This window comes from Rhinichthys klamathensis, unplaced genomic scaffold (genome assembly GCF_029890125.1).
Source record: "Rhinichthys klamathensis goyatoka isolate OS25496 unplaced genomic scaffold, OSU_Roscu_1.1 h1tg000067l_1, whole genome shotgun sequence".
In the NCBI taxonomy this organism is placed as follows: domain Eukaryota; kingdom Metazoa; phylum Chordata; class Actinopteri; order Cypriniformes; family Leuciscidae; genus Rhinichthys; species Rhinichthys klamathensis.
In genome coordinates, this window is record NW_026606610.1 from 98,161 (window position 1) to 115,738 (window position 17,578).

General features: G+C 40.5%; 1 protein-coding gene across 2 annotated transcripts in view; it reads left to right on the forward strand.

The window, feature by feature from the left end:
• The window catches only part of znf704 (zinc finger protein 704), a 59,907-nt gene extending 50,236 nt beyond the window's left edge, over positions 1-9,671 (forward strand). The window contains exons 6-9 of one of the 2 annotated variants that reach the window (XM_056250051.1): positions 4,440-4,698; positions 6,570-6,680; positions 7,048-7,145; positions 9,366-9,671. In XM_056250051.1, coding sequence (XP_056106026.1) covers positions 4,440-4,698; positions 6,570-6,680; positions 7,048-7,145; positions 9,366-9,480 — 583 coding nt within the window. In that variant the 3' untranslated portion in view covers positions 9,481-9,671. The remainder of the gene's footprint in view (positions 1-4,439; positions 4,699-6,569; positions 6,681-7,047; positions 7,146-9,365) is intronic. The other variant, XM_056250052.1, reaches the window with a different exon arrangement.
• Positions 9,672-17,578: the final 7,907 nt, after the last annotated feature.

Here is a 17,578-nt window from a genome sequence, read left to right on the forward strand (position 1 = left end):
CGCAAGTCTCCGTGGAAAACGAGGGAGACGGATTTCCTGGGAGTCTGCTTCGGAGTCTTCAGCGACGGAGTCTTCCCTGCCTGAGACAGCCCTCCCACTTCCAGTCATGGACCCTGCTGCGCTTCTCCTGCCGATCTCCAGTCCAGCTGTGACATCAGCTCCGCGTCCCAGAAGGAAGAGGAGGAGGAAGGGACCCTCTTGTCCTCCGTCTCTGTCTTCCCATGAGCCCGCCTCAGCAAGCGCTGTCCCAGAGCCCGCCTCAGCAAGCGCTGTCCCAGAGCCCGCCTCAGCAAGCGCTGTCCCAGAGCCCGCCTCAGCAAGCGCTGTCCCAGAGCCCGCCTCAGCTAGCGCTGTCCCAGAGCCCGCCTCAGCAAGCGCTGTCCCAGAGCCCGCTGAGAGAGTTGCGGCCGATCTAGCCGCTAAGGAGGTTCTGCGAGCAGTTTCAGCTCGTCAGGAGATGCCCGTCATCATTGCGGCCAAGACCCTTTCCGATTACCTGTCTCGTCTCGTCGCTATTCTTGAACCCCCTGTCTGTCCTGCCTTGTCCTCAGCTCCCAAGCCTGTCTCTGTGAGCGCTGCACCTGATCCTATCCCGGTGAGCGCTGCACCCGAGCCTGCCGCTGTTATTGCTGCACCCTGTCCTGCCCCTTTGCCTACTATGTCTCACGTCAGGAGTCCCGGTTCCGCATCCTCTGTGTCCTCGTCTGAATCTGTTGCTGCTAATTCCCGGTCTGTTTCCCCATTCGTCCCTGTCTCCACCAGCCCCCGGACTGTTTCCCCATCTGTCCCTGTTTCCACTAGCCCCCGGACTGTTTCCCCGTTTGTCCCTGTCTCCACTAGTCCCCGGACTGTTTCACCGTTCGTTCCTGTCTCCACTTGTCCCCGGACTGTTTCCCCTGTCACCATTAAACCCCGGACTGTTTCTCCCAAGACCTCTACTCATGTGTCCCCGTCCAAGCCTGCCCGGAGTTCTCGTCCTCAGCCCTCCTCCCGTGGACCCAAGAACCCCAGTCCTCCCATCCACCCTGGACCTCCCCCCATGAACTCTGTGTTTCCTCCACCTCCTTTGCCTTGTATGTTGTTTTTGATTTTTCACCCGAACCCTGTTATTGTTTATTCCTGTTTGCCATTGTTAATGTTTTCCATGTTTTGTTGGTTCGTGTCTTTGTCACAGTCTGTCATGCCCCGTGTTTAATGTCCCCTTGAGGAGCGTCTGGTAGCCGCTCCTTAAGGTGGGGGTTCTGTCATGATTCTGCCTTAGTATTCTTGATTTTCCTAGTCGTGAGGCAGGATCATGACAGAATCATGTTTTATGTACAAGCGCATGGTCTGTTATTTGGACCATGTGCTTGTGTTGTCTCGTCTCGTTACCCCGCCCCCTTGTTATCCTCGTCTTGTGATTATTGTCTAGTCAGTTTCACCTGTCCTCGTCATTAGTGTTCCCTATTTAATCCTCTTGTATCTGCTGTCTTTTGTCGGTTCATTGTGATTGTTACCTGAGTGTTAATCCTTGGTCAGAGTCTGTGAGTATCTTGTCAAGAGTTTTAGTCCTGTTGCGCTATTGCCTGTAAAGGTTATTTGTGTTCTTATAGTTATCTGTCTCAGTCTAGTTAGTCTTCATAGTCCTGTCTTGTTTTGCCCCCTCGTGGGCTTTGTTTTCCTGTTTTTTTGTTTAATAAATCGTGTTGCCTTGACTACTGTCTGCTATTGGGTTCATCCTTCCTCACCCTCATAACAGATGCAGTGTTAGCGATACTGGAGCCACATATTAAAAACAAGACCCCCAATTTACTTTAACAACCAATTGATCCTGAACAGTTCTAGATTTTGGCATTTGCTTTTTATGTTGGCTCTGAATTGTCAAAACACTTCTCAAAATGCTTGCAACAGATGTGTAAAACGCAGAAAATCTAAGTAACTTTGAGTCCAAAATTCTCGTATGTGTTTTTTCGTTTTCGTCATTGAGTGGCTCTCAATTGTCAAAACACCTCTCAAAATGCTTGCTACGGATGCAAAAAAGGCAGAAAATCGAACCAAATCCGAATTTTTTTATGACGGAAGAAAGTTTCGGAGGCAGTGTGTAAACGTGATTGCCATAACGTGAGGTCGTATTTATTTTTTAACGTGCAAAATGTTCGGACGAGAATTTCGGACTCATTGTGCAAGGACCTTTACTGACCCCAGACTTTATAATGGTAGTGTACATGTGTAAAATAAGTCCATAAAGTGTGGGAAAATCATTTAATTATTGCAGATTTTGACGCATTCGGTGCATTTCCCTGTGTATTCACCCTGATCATTTTATAATTGAGGTAACACTTTGAAACAAACCCAGTATATCAACACAAGCATACAAAAAAATCTTTTAGTTTAACATTTATTAACAAAAAACTTTTCATGTCATTTTCAAAACGTTTCATGTACACTTAAACCCATTCACATTTTTATGCTGTTACACTATCTCTTGGCTGATATTCATCACAGTGATCTCTGGATAGCATATAGTGAGAGATAAGAGACAAACAGGCTGCTCCTGGTTCAATGTCAAAACATGAGACTAATTCCAGCAGGATTATCACCACGCTTACACTATTACTGCGGGGCACAAAGTAATGACAGCAAAGGCCAGATGATTGTGAAGGAAGGTTTATGTTTCTCTCTGCTGAAGTCTGATTAAACCACACAAGCGTAAGTACTGCTGGGAGATAGCGTGAGGATTTCAGAGAAAATCTCATTTTCAGAAGTATGGTTCAATGGAAGGACATGAGAAACTGACAGTCTTATGCATCAAGTAACTGTTGAAACGGTTGAAGGTATTGTACAATATACCATAGCATACTATACTATACTATACTACATCATACCATACTTTAGAACACTACACTATAATATCCTATATCATACTGTAACACAGAATGCTACACTATACCTTTACCATACTACATAAACAGTTGAGAAAGAAATCAGATGTAAATCATTATATTGGATCCGTGCATTAGGTCTTAAAGTGACCGCTGCCTATAAATACCCTCAGATGTCTGTGTCATTAATGTTAATCAAACAACAAAATGCAACTTTAAATCTTTTAATCTGTATTTAAAGGAGCTGTATGTAAGATATTTATTTCAATTAATCATAAAATGGCCCTGAAATGTCACTAGACATTAGGAAATCATGTACATTTCAAATACTTATATCACTGACAACAGTAGTCTGGCCAGGATATTGTCATTTAAAAAGTGCAGTTGCAGCCCTCAACTGATGTTGATGTTGTCATGTTGTGTTTTGGTCTGATGCGCCGCCCTCCACCTATCTACCAATCACGAAGTCAGTAGTGTTGCGGCATCCGGGTTGCCAGCTCTGCTCTAGTTACCACAGCTGCATCTCGTCACGTTCCTGCTGGATCCTGCAGCCGATCTGGCAACCTCGAGTCAGGGAGGAGGGGGAGGGGATACACCACTCTACAGTAATTTGACAGTGATTGCAGTACTAGTTTTGTCCACAATCTTACATACAGCTCCTTTAATTTGCACAGTGAACACTATGGAGTTACTTTATACTTACAGTGGGGAGAACAAGTATTTGATACACTGCTGATTTTGCAGGTTTTCCCACTTACAAAGCATGTAGAAGTCTGTAATTTTTATCATAGGTACTCTTCAACTGTGAGTGACAGAATCTAAAACAAAAATCCAGAAAATCACATTGTATGATTTTTAAGTAATTTGCATTTTATTGCATGACATAAGTAATTATTATTAAACATTATTAAATTTCTGTACCTGAAATTTACAATTACTATACTATTGTTAGACCTTACTTTGGTAACATTTTATTTTAAGGTGACGTAGTTACACGTAACTACATGTACTTACTATAGTAATAACAGTAAATTATGCATAATTACAAGTAACTAACCCTAACCCTAACCCTGACCGTAACTCTATAGTAAGTACATGAAGTTAATTAATATTACTCTCAGTACAATGTAACTACGTCGCCTGAAAATAAAGTGTAACCCTTACTTTTCTATGTAACTTTGCTCTATTGTATTTGTTCTTATTTTATTGGCATCAAAGAAGTACTTAAGTTACGTAAAGTATAAAGTAGTACAAATGTTTACTACTATAGTTTCAAAATGACAGGTTTGGCTTAACTATTATATGCTCAGATTCAGAGTAAAAATGTTTATATCAAATGTAAAAATGAATTCATATTAAAAATCAGGCAATTCAAAAACTTTGAAGCCATTTTTTCAGCTTCAGTGTGGAAGTACTGTGATTTGCCTTTATAGGGCTTTACAGTATGACAGAAAAGTATAGTGTTGTATAGTATAGTACCTTTAAAGCAGTTATATTAGTGGTGCACATTAGAAATGTTAAATGAAAGCAAGTCATAGTGTTGATATAACAATGTTTCAATGATCTGTCTCTCTTCAGGAGGAATTGTGACTCAGAGTTTAGTGACGGTGAGGAGGATTTCTACTACACCGAGATTAAGCTGAACACAGACTCTGTGGCGGACGGTTTGAGCAGTCTGTCTCCTGTGTCCCCGTCTGTTCTGTCTCCCCCGCCGGGTTTGGACCAGAGACAGCCGGATGGCACTAACGGGGTGAAGAATGAGAACAGCACCACCACCCCTCTCAGTCGCTCCGCTCCAAGCGCACTCTACCTAGTGCACACAGACCACGCCTACCAGGTACAGCCCATCCAATCACAATGAGTTTACACACATTTACATAACATTACATCACTTGAGACGAGAGATACACTCTGATGCTCTCAGTACACAACCTCTAGACAGAAGTAATATGAATATGACCTAGTAGATCTATGCAATTACAGAATCAATATGATTGATGTATCAACAGGCCAAGCTGTGCATAAAGACACCACTCAATTTCAATATGGAGGATGATAAGGTCGCAACACATGAGGAGAATTATGATGAGAACTCACGTTTCTCTTGATCACATACACGGCTGTTCAAAAGTTTAGGGTCGGTTTTTTAATGTTTTTGAAAGAAGTCTCTTATGCTCACCAAGGCTTCATTTATTTGATAGAAAATAACAGAAATTTTGTGAAATATATAGTGACAATGTTCTATTTTAATATATTCTAAAATATAATTTATTCCTGTTATGGTGAAGCTGAAATTTCAGAAGCCAGATGGTAACGGCTAGTATGGCAGTGCCACTTAAACGTACAATATGTAATTTTTGGCCACCAGGGGACGCTAATCTCTTACAATAACAAAGGCGTATATCAATGACGCAAAGCATCAAGCTGAATTATGGATCTTGTCGTCAAGGTGATGGATCTTTTATGGATGAGTGAATACAGTGATATTTTTAACATAACTGTGGTGTGAAGGAGGGCGCGATTGCTAATGAGAGACGTATACCAGCACCACACGCAACGCGAGTCCCGCGGATATAAAGGAATAAGGACATTTCATTCTACCGAACTACACGCAAGTGCTGAATTAATAAGTTACTCACAGGTCAGTTTATTAGACGAATTAAACTTGAGGTAACGCAGCGCTGTTTCACTTGCTCTAACAGTTACACTACCACACTAAACGGCATTTGAGTGAGTTGAATGTTGTTAGTTAGGTTGTTTGTTGGCTGTATGAGACTAGCAGTAAGCTAGATCAACATTAGAATAACATGCAGATCATATTCTAACATTTCATCATATTGAACTAAATAACATTGATTAGTTTTATGTACATTTGCTCACCTGTCTAATAAAGTACATGGAACACTCGCGTCTCTGTCAAGTCGAAGTTAGTCGCGGACGTGGAGCTCTCGGCATCTCGAAAGATTTTGATCTTCGTTCTAGTCCTCTTTTTGTCTCAAAGTCTGCTTGCCATGGTCCAAAATGTTTGAACAAAACAACAACAGCGTGAGCGTCCTGCTAAGCATAACCCAGTTGTCCACGTGTCGCCATGGTTACCATGGCAGTACGAGCGGAAACCGAGGGTAACGCGGATATGACGCCATTGACTGGCGACTCCTCACCCCTGCTGACACGTCCCGTTTCCAATTTTCTCACGATTTACAAATAGTTGGAAACATTGGGGATATTGTAAGTAATCAACTAAACAAAATATATAACATTGGCCTAGTGGTTTTTGGATATTTTACTGCAAAAATCCTACATATTGTACCTTTAATACGGTTGCGTTCATACAGCGTTTTGTTTTTTTAGGAGCTTGACAACCCCATTCTAGAACCGAACTGACACCAGCACATTTTCAGGACTCACAACTGCATTCTTGACAATCCAGGACAGGATTTGAGAACCCCTATACTAAACACTGAAACTGAAAACCAAAGCACAAAACAAAATTATAAAAAAAACGTTACATAATGATAACCCTGTTAAACAATGAATGTAATCATACATCTGCTGAACTGTTACAAAGCTTAAATGACCAATAATAGGGTGACCAATAAAAGAAAGCCCACTATTTGAATGCTAGATGTTATCACATTGTATACATGCAGCCGAGTCATAATCCCGGGCCCGTAGAGACTCTATATCAGTGTGACTGTCACCCCACAGGCCACAGCCCCTGTTACCATCCCCTCCACCAGCTCCACTGGCTTCACCCCCTCCAGCAGCAGTTTCAGTATCTCCTGGCAGTCCCCGCCTGTCACTTTCACTGGCACCTCTGTGAGTAAACGCACACACACACTCCTGTGCCCATCACACACATGCACACACTAAACTCCAGTGTGCCTTGTGTTAGACTGTCCCCTTATACACATCGATTGTCTCTCATAACCACCCACTGATCTACTACAGTTTGGCCCTTCATTTGATTGCACATTTGAGTTACCTGACATCACTGTCAGACACATCTCTGAGATGCGAGTCATTCTGACAAATATCTCATCACTGATAACCAAATACCAAAACTCTCACAAAACAAGCTAAACAGACACCATTTTATGCTGAGTGTTTCTGTAAATTACACTTTGAGGTTTTTATTACAGGAAATGGATGAATGATGTGTTTGTCTCTCTCTCTCTGACTGCAGGCGTCTCCCACTCACAGCCGAACGCAGGGCTTTGGGGAGCAGCGCTCTCAGACCATCGCAGTGCTCTCGTCTCCCCCGAGAGCTGCAGGCTCACTCAGGTACAGTCTCAAATACACTTCTGTTCATTAAGAGCCTTACACCTGAAGAAATGAATATTGTACTTTAAAATAGCTGTGTGAAATAGTTAGACCTGATGAATGTTGGAAGTGTGGCGGCCGTAAGGGATATTCTTACATGTTTTACGAGCGTCCAAATCTATCAGCACATCATAAAATCTGTAAGTAGTGTAGAAAACTACAATTAACAATATGTTCCGCTCTCTATGATGCCAAAGCAAATCACAAAATGAATATCCATTTTTCATACACATAAAAATAAGTGATTTCAGTTTTAGTTTTTTTAATTCTGACAAATTAACATCCAGAATTTAAATATCGTTGCATAAATATCTATTGTTTTTCTATTGCTTGTATCATGTAGCCTGGGTTTCCCCATACTGCCTTTGCGCAGTGCAATTTTATTCACGCTGCTAGGCAGTCTGGATACCATGGACCAAATTTTCGCTTCACCGAGGGGTGGCAGTGGCTCAGTAGTTCATGTGGGTTGTCTGCGAACCGAAAGGTTGGTGGTTCAATCCCCGGTTCCACCTGACCAAGTGTCGAGGTGTCCATGAGCAAGACACCTAACCCCGGCTGCTCCTGACGAGCGGGATGGCGCCTTGTATGGCAGACACCGCCGTCGGTGTATGAATGGGTGTGTGAATGGGTGAATGTGAGGCAAATGTAAAGCGCTTTGGTGGCCATTGGGTCTGTGAAAGCGCTATATAAATGCAGTCCATTTACCATTTACCATCACAGAACGGGGAGGGAGCAGCAAGACGATGACGACGTCTATGCGACACACCGAAGCAGTTTGTTTATACCTATGGATCAAACATGGCAGCAGACGCGAAGTTACCTTTCGATGCAGATATTGTTCCAAGTAGTTTAGAACGCAAATAAATCTCTGACCCATCGTCTTCTTCCTCGTCTAATTTCTTTCGCTCTACATACGTCATCTGGTATAATTGAAACGATTGACTATGAGCTACGTACAGGCGCATTTGATATACCAACGCCTCAAATACGAGAAAACCACGCCTCAAATACGAGAAAATGAACATGTGGTTCCCAGACCACGTCTCAATGTCAATGAGACGTGGTCTGACGTTAGCCAGGCTATGTATCATGTTTGTTATGTAACAATTTTTTTCAAATAATAATTTGAACAAATATGATTAAAATGATGTACACTCACTTGAGATAAAAACTCCAGTCATATCAGTGACATTGAAAATCTGTTTTATTCTGTATTATATATAATATTATATTATATTATTATATATACTATTTGACAGTTACTCAGGGCTTGACACTTACTTTTTTCCTTTCACTTACTTTTTTCGAAAAACTTGTTGTCCCCCTAACAGGTTTAATAACTTTTTCTTATGACAACAAAAAACTGAACATTTAAATACAATTAAAAGTAAACAAATGTTTGAAACCGATTAAAGTGCAAAAGAATTATAAAGAACATTGGTTTGTAAATTGTTTTTAAAGTCTCCATGTTGTCAATAACTTTATCTCTTAAAACTCATCTTTGATCACCAAAATGACATATTTAAAAGTGTTTCCTTGAAAAAGATTATTCATGACTTAAAATAGCTTGAATGCAACTCTACCCATTTGCATCATTTAGTATACGTGGTTCTATGAATATGCAAATTAGCCCCGTCTCCATTCACTCGCACCAGCTCAGAGATCCACTCGTTGACGATCACACGTTGACATTTGTGACACCAGCAATTTTCAAACTGCGTTTTTGAGACTGTCTTTGGTTCTCTGCAGTTTTAAGGAGAAAATACTCAGCAATGGTGTTTACTTATGCACTTGTACATGGTTTGTTTTAAAGCATATTAAAACGCCGCATATAAACGACATTAAAAGCTTGATTTTCACCACAGGGGAGCTTTAAAGTTGAAGTTTATATTGGAATTTGAATAATCACATTAGGATGCATCACTGTTTTCCATGCACAAATTGACCTCTTAAAATGATAATGAAGACGTTTGTTATACCATTTAAAATATTTAAGACATTTTATTCGCACTCATGCAGTTCACACACATCTAGTTTAGTTAATAATCATAAGCTTCAGATGAACTTGCCTTGAGCTCCAAATTTGAATAATGCAAGTACACAATTTTTATTAAATGTTTGCTTTTGTTTGTTGAACAATTTTTGTGAAACTTTTTTTGTGTTTTGTTATGTGCTGTGCAGTAGGAAGTCACGAGGCGAGGGGAAGAAGTGTCGTAAGGTGTACGGCATGGAAAACAGAGACATGTGGTGCACGGCCTGCCGCTGGAAGAAAGCCTGCCAGAGATTTGTTGACTGAAACCGCTGATGACTGGGACACGAAAACAGGGTGGGCTTCCTTTTGCATGCATAGCATAATGAAACACGTCCCTTCTCTTCGTTACTGACCACAGACCCACCCTGCCTCACCTTAAACCCATGTGGACTTCAGGGGTCAAACCCTTATGCATTTCCTCCAAAACCAACAGACGCACTCAAGGCGAGTTGCTTTATACTCCAAAAAAAAAAAAGAAAGAAAGAAAAAAAAAGACTTGTGATCCATCTTTTTGTTTGTGTTCGATAGACTCCTTAAAAACATTCTTGTCAGTTCTCAAAAGACCAGTTAAGGCAAGGCCAGCCTCTGTCCAAGCTCTTTTTAAAAGAGAAGAAAGCTCTCTTTCAGACTGTGTGAGAGTGCTATAAAACAGAACCCGAGAAAGCGTTTCTTTTTCCACAGGCACTTTTTCGCATTTCTCCTGCCTGTTTTACTAAAGGTTAAGGGTTGGACATCCAGAAAACCCTGTCTTCTTAAGAATGTACCACAACTGGGTTTAGTTTTGGGATGTTGACTGGACAACTCTCTTGATTTCATCAATGCAAAAAAAAAAAAAAAAAGAAAGAAAAAAGTATGGGACGAGGACTTTCAGCTCCCCCTTTCAGCCGTGCTGTCACAAGCAATTGCACCTACAAAGGACGGATTTTATATCTCTGGTTTTATATTTGCGTTTACCAATAGGACATTTCTTTCAGGGATGCGATCAGTAAAAGCAAAACCAGCAGTTAGATTTAACAGCAGAGAACTCAGTGATTTTTGTCACAGGAATATCTTCTTGCTACCAAAAAGGGTTTTTACGTGCCATTTTCTTTCCTTTTTTTCTTGTGTAACTTCAACTGACTGAAGTACAAAGATTGCAATCATTAAAATCCGACAGCACAGACTTGCATCAAAGTTAGCAGTGGCAAGAACCAGCCATTCAGGCAACGCAACCTTTCCTTCCCATCGGACTCCATCAGCAGGAATGAACTGCACTCATATTAGAGCCATAAATGAGCCCGCGGTGGTTTCACACCACTGTCTGTTGCCTAGTGAGGTTTGACCAACATGCCTGACTGAGTAAAGAGTATCAAAACTCTGCAAAGTGGTTCATTTTACCTCTGAAAGGTGTAGAGCTCTTTTCCTCTCACCTTTTTCCTGACCTCACAGGTTCAAGTAGGAAGTAATAAAAATAGCAAATGCCACATCTACTCCAGCACTGGAGCTCATGCTGGAAGAACTCAGATGTGATGGTGTTATTCCCCTGTAATTGGTACAGTATCGTGTAACATGGCAGAATGCTGGTTGCAGGAGGACGGACTTCTTTTCACGATGGGCTTCTTTGCAAAAGATGACCAGGATAGAATGAAAGTTGTTTGTTGAGTTCCACATAATGTCGACACTTAGTTTGGCTTTCAAGGAATACGGGCAATCGTAATCTGGCACTGTTTTGGTGGCTCTGATACAGTCTAACATGATATAATCTACATAACATCAACACAAGCTAGTTAACTCATCATATGCATGCAAACAGTGTTAATTGTGATCAGCACAATTGTCTGTTTCTGTTTTGTTCATCACATGGTTCCCCTCTTACTTACTGTCGATATGTGTATATAGATAAGGTATACAGTATTCAGATCTCCAAAACAAAATGTTTTACGCCCAGAGTAATGCTTGGTGTTATTGGTAGAACATGCATTAAGGATTTGTTCACACTGCACATAAATCCGATTTGGTTTCAAATCCAATTTCAAGTTAGCTCCATTTGTTAATTGGTTTATTTAGGAATGATCAGGATGACGACAAGAGACTCACAAACATCTTAAAGTACGGATAGAGTACTTGGAAAAGCTACTTGAAATCTTATTTGTCTGTTTACACTGAGATGCATTCAATCTGATTTCACACCTGATTTACAAAACTAAAAAAATTCAATGAATTGCCAAAAATCAATCAGATTTTTGCTGCTTATCTGAATAAAGCAATAGACTAGGCTAATAAAAGAACATTTTGAATGTGAATCTATAAATCAATATGCATTTAAATATTTAAATAGCGTCTCCAAAACAAAAACACTTTAAAACTGCCATTGGTTTCATGGGCTTTGAGTCTTGTTTATAGAGTTCAACAAGATATACATGACGGTTTCTGATCTATAATTTTCCTCTTTTTTTTTTTTTTTTTCCCCACGTTCTGTTGACACGATTCAACAGATCTTGCATGAAAACGGTCTCAAGGTTCTTGCGTCTTTCCGTATGACCGGAGGCAACCTGTTTTTGAAACCACACACCAGCACCCAAAGGCTCTAGCACTCCAATTCGACTCCAATACCCATCAAAACACTTTGTGATCTTATGCCAGAGATGAAGACGAGTTTCAATAATTAATAGCAGCATATTTTGGCCCCTCAGCTGGTGTGAGGAACATCTCAAAGGTTTCTGCCCGTCCCTCCATTCCCTTCCTGGTGCTATAATAGACCAAAGGGTCTGCGAGATCTCATGGGCGTTTTACATAAGAGGGCAAGTTGATTTCTACAACTGTTTACACTCAGTATATACTTGGGGAAACTCTTTTCATCATGTTTCCTACAAATGAGATTGAAGTCATTTTTAAGAGCAAGTTTTGGTAATATATTTCTAAACGCCCTTGCCTCGGATAAGCTGTTGTGTGAAGTTATTGTACGTAACATCACGGTGCGTTTGATTTCTAATGATGTTTCACACACCCGTCACCATGGTGCTTCGGCTACGGTTTTATTAGCTAGCCATGGCGCATTACTCGTGTTCATCAGGGGTGCTAGTTTTCTTCTGCACTGGCCTTCGTTTTGTTGTACAGCATGAAATTTAACAAACACACGGTGCATATCAAGCTGCAACGAGTAGGTCGTGTTTTCACTATTTTCTTTGTTTATGGCCAACTTTGTTCACAAGTTAAACCGTATATAATGTACCTACATGAATACATATATAAGCTACCTGTTAAACAGTATTTAGGACACTGCTCATGAATACCTACTTGGGTCCATGTCTCATAGTAATGCAGTACCAAGCTTTTATTGTTCAGATCCAGAGGGTTCACCGAGGTGTTCGCTGTCTTTAACCTATAAGTAGTCTTTTCTGGTTCTGTGTTAACACACCGTATAGGAAATAACCAAGGTAACTAATGATACTGTTATATTACTCAAAATGTGTAAATGTTCTGATCCATATGTTAAGCTACTTTAACACACCAGGGAACAGAATAAGATGCTTCCTGTTCTGAACTTTCACCTGGTCCAGAGTTTAACATGCTAGCTAGCCATTTCTAAAGAGGCGGAAAAGTCTCGCCGTCTCTTTTCCCAAACACATCAAAAATGGGATGTTAATCGGATACCCATATGGATTTTGTTGGTATTTAGTGTTAGATCTGTGCAGATGCAGATGACCCAATCTGGCAGTCTTTGCGTAGACTGAATTGTTTGTGTTACTCCAAACCGCCACTCAGCTACAACCAGATGGCAGATGGGCCACTCAGTAGTCTACTTACGTAACTTGCATGTTTGTGTCGAACCACAAACAGCAAGAAAGAGTACAGGCTGTAGATAGTCGAGAAGGAAAAAAAAAGGTAGTCGAAAGGAACATTCCAGACTGCCCATTTTAATTTTTTTTTATTATGAAACAGTCATCAGGATAGAACTTGCTCTCTCTTTGAGGGCTTATAATCTTCGCTGTCGTTCATCATTGGCATTCTGCAATGCATAGTACCGGTCAAATAGATGCTGGGTTCCCACGTGGTGCATGATCAGGTCATGTCTATCCTAGTTCAGGGGGCCTGAGAGGTTTTGTTTTTATTTTCTGTGGAGGGGGACAGTCCCTCTGACTGCTTTCAGGAATGTATTTGTATGAGGATATATAGGAGTCTGACTGTGCCTTGGTGAGGTCTGATATTGTGCGTTGAGATGCACAGAAAAGCAAAGGAATGTTTCTGGTGTCGGCTTGTCTGAGTTCATCATTTTGTCTGGATTTAAACTTGTGGGAGTTGAGGCCCCTTTTTTTTTTTTTTTACTGATTTAATGACTATATCTTGCTCCACCCCCCCCTCGCCCCCCCCCCCCCCCCCCCCCCCCCCCCCCCCCCCCCCTGCTCAAAGTGTTTTTTGATGCATTTGAAGCTTGGGGTGGGGGTGTCTTTTCCTGGTTGTGCTTTGTAAAACGATTTTTGCTACAATATTGTAGTTGTTTTTGTCTTGTTGTTTTCATCTCCGGTTTTGGAAACGCAGCGGGAAACATTTAATCAACATTTCAAGCAGGGGTTTGTTGAATATGGCTTTTAATGCGTTTTAAAAACCGGGGGGACGTTTTTCTTACAAGATGCTTAAACAGTGAGATCATCCATTATTGTCAGAGACTAAAACTCCAGTCTAACAGATAGGATCATGCCCAGAAGATCTTAGGGTTATGAATCACAAGTTTGGTCGGGTCTTTCAAAGTAGGGCTGCATGATTTGGGGGATTTTTTTTTTTTTTACCCTGATAAAAATTTAAATGAGATTTTTTTTTTTTTTTTTTACTTGTTTGTAGGGCTGAACTATTTGGCCAACATTTAGTAATTTATATATCAATATGACATGACTTCATTTTTAAAAAAAATCAAGTATTTAAGAAAAATAATATAATAATGTTATTTTACAGCCCAGACAGCAACATAGTGTCGGCCCAGATTATGCCCAGATCTGGGCTGTGTGGAATCCATGTGTACCGGATGTGGGCCGGATCTGGGCCGACGCTATGTTTCTGTCTATTTCACCGTTTTATTTCTTATTTCTTAATTTTTAAAGTGTTAAATCAAGTTTTTCTTTAGCAGAAAGCTCTTTTGTAGACAACAGCCATTTTTGAAAAAAAACGATTGGCGCACGTTGCGGAGCTGCTTTCATGTAAACAAACCCAGTGCCGCGCTTCCCTATGAAACACGCAGCACATGTATCTAGAAAGAAAAACAATAACCCGTCCAAAAAGGACTGCATGGGAAAGTAGGCTAAGCGCTCTGAATGGATTATCTCACTGCTGACCATTGTCAATCAAGAACCATGTTAACCTCAAGAACTCAAAGACTGTCGCACTGGATTTTTACACTTTTTCAAGTATTTACTTATCTAACTGTATTTTGTAATACTGCATGTGCATGCCGAAGAAAACAAACACAAAAAATATATGATCTGAATTTATGAATGTGTTGTTTGTGATGTTTTATCTGTAAAAACAGGCACAGGGCAGGCAGGCTGCTGTTACTATAGGAATTAATTGCAAAAACCACTTCCTCTGAAAATGTATTCATTTTCATCATGTGATTTCACCACTTTTTGAGAGTCACACAATTTCATGGTATGTTCTACCACAAAGGGCTTCTCCCATACGTATTCCTTAAAGGGACAGTTAAACACCCCAAACACCCCCCTCCCCCTCTTTTTTTTAAATAAAACTAAAAAAAAATCACTTAACCCTCATGTCTTTCCAAACCCATATGATTTTATTTTTTCTGTGAATCACAAAGGAGATGTTTTGAATATTTTCAGTCTCATAACCAAATGCAACAGGTCATGTTTGAATATGCAGATGTGCATTTAACATATATATATATATATATATATATATACACACATATATATATATATATATATATATATATATATACACTCACCGGCCACTTTATTAGGTACCCCATGCTAGTAACGGGTTGGACCCCCTTTTGCCTTCAGAACTGCCTCAATTCTTCGTGGCATAGATTCAACAAGGTGCTGGAAGCATTCCTCAGGGAGTTTGGTCCATATTGACATGATGGCATCACACAGTTGCCGCAGATTTGTCGGCTGCACATCCATGATGCGAATCTCCCGTTCCACCACATCCCAAAGATGCTCTATTGGGTTGAGATCTGGTGACTGTGGAGGCCATTTTAGTACAGTGAACTCATTGTCATGTTCAAGAAACCAATTTGAAATGATTAGAGCTTTGTGACATGGTGGAAGTAGCCATCAGAGGATGGGTACATGGTGGCCATAAAGGGATGGACATGGTCAGAAACAATGCTAAGGTAGGCCGTGGCATTTAAACGATGCCCAATTGGCACTAAGGGGCCTAAAGTGTGCCAGGAAAACATCCCCCACACCATTACACCACCACCACCAGCCTGCACAGTGGTAACAAGGCATGATGGTTCCATGTTCTCATTCTGTTTACGCCAAATTCTGACTCTAACATCTGAATGTCTCAACAGAAATCGAGACTCATCAGACCAGGCAACATTTTTCCAGTCTTCAACTGTTCAATTTTGGTGAGCTCTTGCAAATTGTAGCCTCTTTTTCCTATTTGTAGTGGAGATGAGTGGTACCCGGTGGAGTCTTCTGCTGTTGTAGCCCATCCGCCTCAAGGTTGTGCGTGTTGTGGCTTCACAAATGCTTTGCTGCATACCTCGGTTGTAACGAGTGGTTATTTCAGTCACTGTTGCCCTTCTATCAGCTCGAACCAGTCTGGCCATTCTCCTCTGACCTCTGGCATCAACAAGGCATTTCCGCCCACAGAACTGCCGCTCACTGGATGTTTTTTCTTTTTCGGACCATTCTCTGTAAACCCTAGAGATGGTTGTGCGTGAAAATCCCAGTAGATTAGCAGTTTCTGAAATACTCAGACCAGCCCTTCTGGCACCAACAATCATGCCACGTTCAAAGTCACTCAAATCACCTTTCTTCCCCATACTGATGCTTGGTTTGAACTGCAGGAGATTGTCTTGACCATGTCTACATGCACTGAGTTGCCGACATGTGATTGGCTGCTTAGAAATTAAGTGTTAACGAGCAGTTGGACAGGTGTACCTAATAAAGTGGCCGGTGAGTGTATATATATATATATATATATATATATATATATATATATATATATATATATATATATATATATATATATATAATTTTTTTTTTTTTTTTTCCAAAACAAAATAACATTTATACAGCTCAAAAGTCTTCGGCTACTTTTATGTTGTTGTTTTTTTTTGTATGGGGAAAAAAGCCTTGTGAACATTCTTCAAAACATCATCTTTTGTGTTCCACATAAGAAAATTAGTCATAACGATTTGGAACAACTTAAAAAAAAAGTGAGTATATGACAAATTATATTGATTGATTTATTTATTTTTTGGTGAACTATCCCTTCAAGAGAGAATGCTCCAAACTGATTGGCTGAAGCGCTGATAGAAACTGCCACATTCTTCAGTCTTTCCACTGCGAAAGCCAAATATGTGTGGCTTCTTCTTAGACCTCTTCTATACTTAGCGCCATGTGCTCACATCTAGTGAATGGACTGCCATAAAAACCAACAGATGCTGACAATAAAAGTGTTAACCAGCTTCTGACCGCCATAGTAGAGGCTATAAAAACAAACGCCTGGCGGATACTACATAAGCACTTCGAAATGATCCAAATCAGAGGACCAGTTCATCTCAAGGACCAATGTAGTCGGCCCAAACTGTGCTTTTTTATTTTTTATTCAAACGTTCTGTCCCATTGTCTGTTCTTTTGACATTCCTGATTTTATAAGTATTGTTTGATGTTAAGGACGGACGTCTGACGCCCTGTGCACATGATGGAAGTCTACTGTGTAAAGAGAAAAAGAGAAAACTCAGGATGTCATCATCTTTGCATGCCACTGCTAGCAGGAAAAAAAGATGCAGCAGTTGAGTTGTAAAGCCATAAAGGAAAAGAGGTGTGCTAGGGTGATCGATGCCATTTACCAAAATTATTGTTTTGACCAGTAAGCAATGTCTAGACTATATTCAATAACTGTGTATTATCCATTATTGCACATTGACTATGTATATTGAAGCTGTTCATTGAAGAAGGTACTTGATGTCTCGATGCCAATGTGATTTATAAAGTCATTGATGGGGGACAGATTTTATTGTAGATGCAATAGCTATGAATGTAGCTATGAATAAACGGATGGTTTATTTATATGCTTATAAAAGAAAATGATGTTATCCAGATGAGGGACACCCTTGGGTTTTCAAAAAATGAATTCAACCTGATTTGTACCATATTATTCATATACCTTTGTGACATTAACACTTACAGAC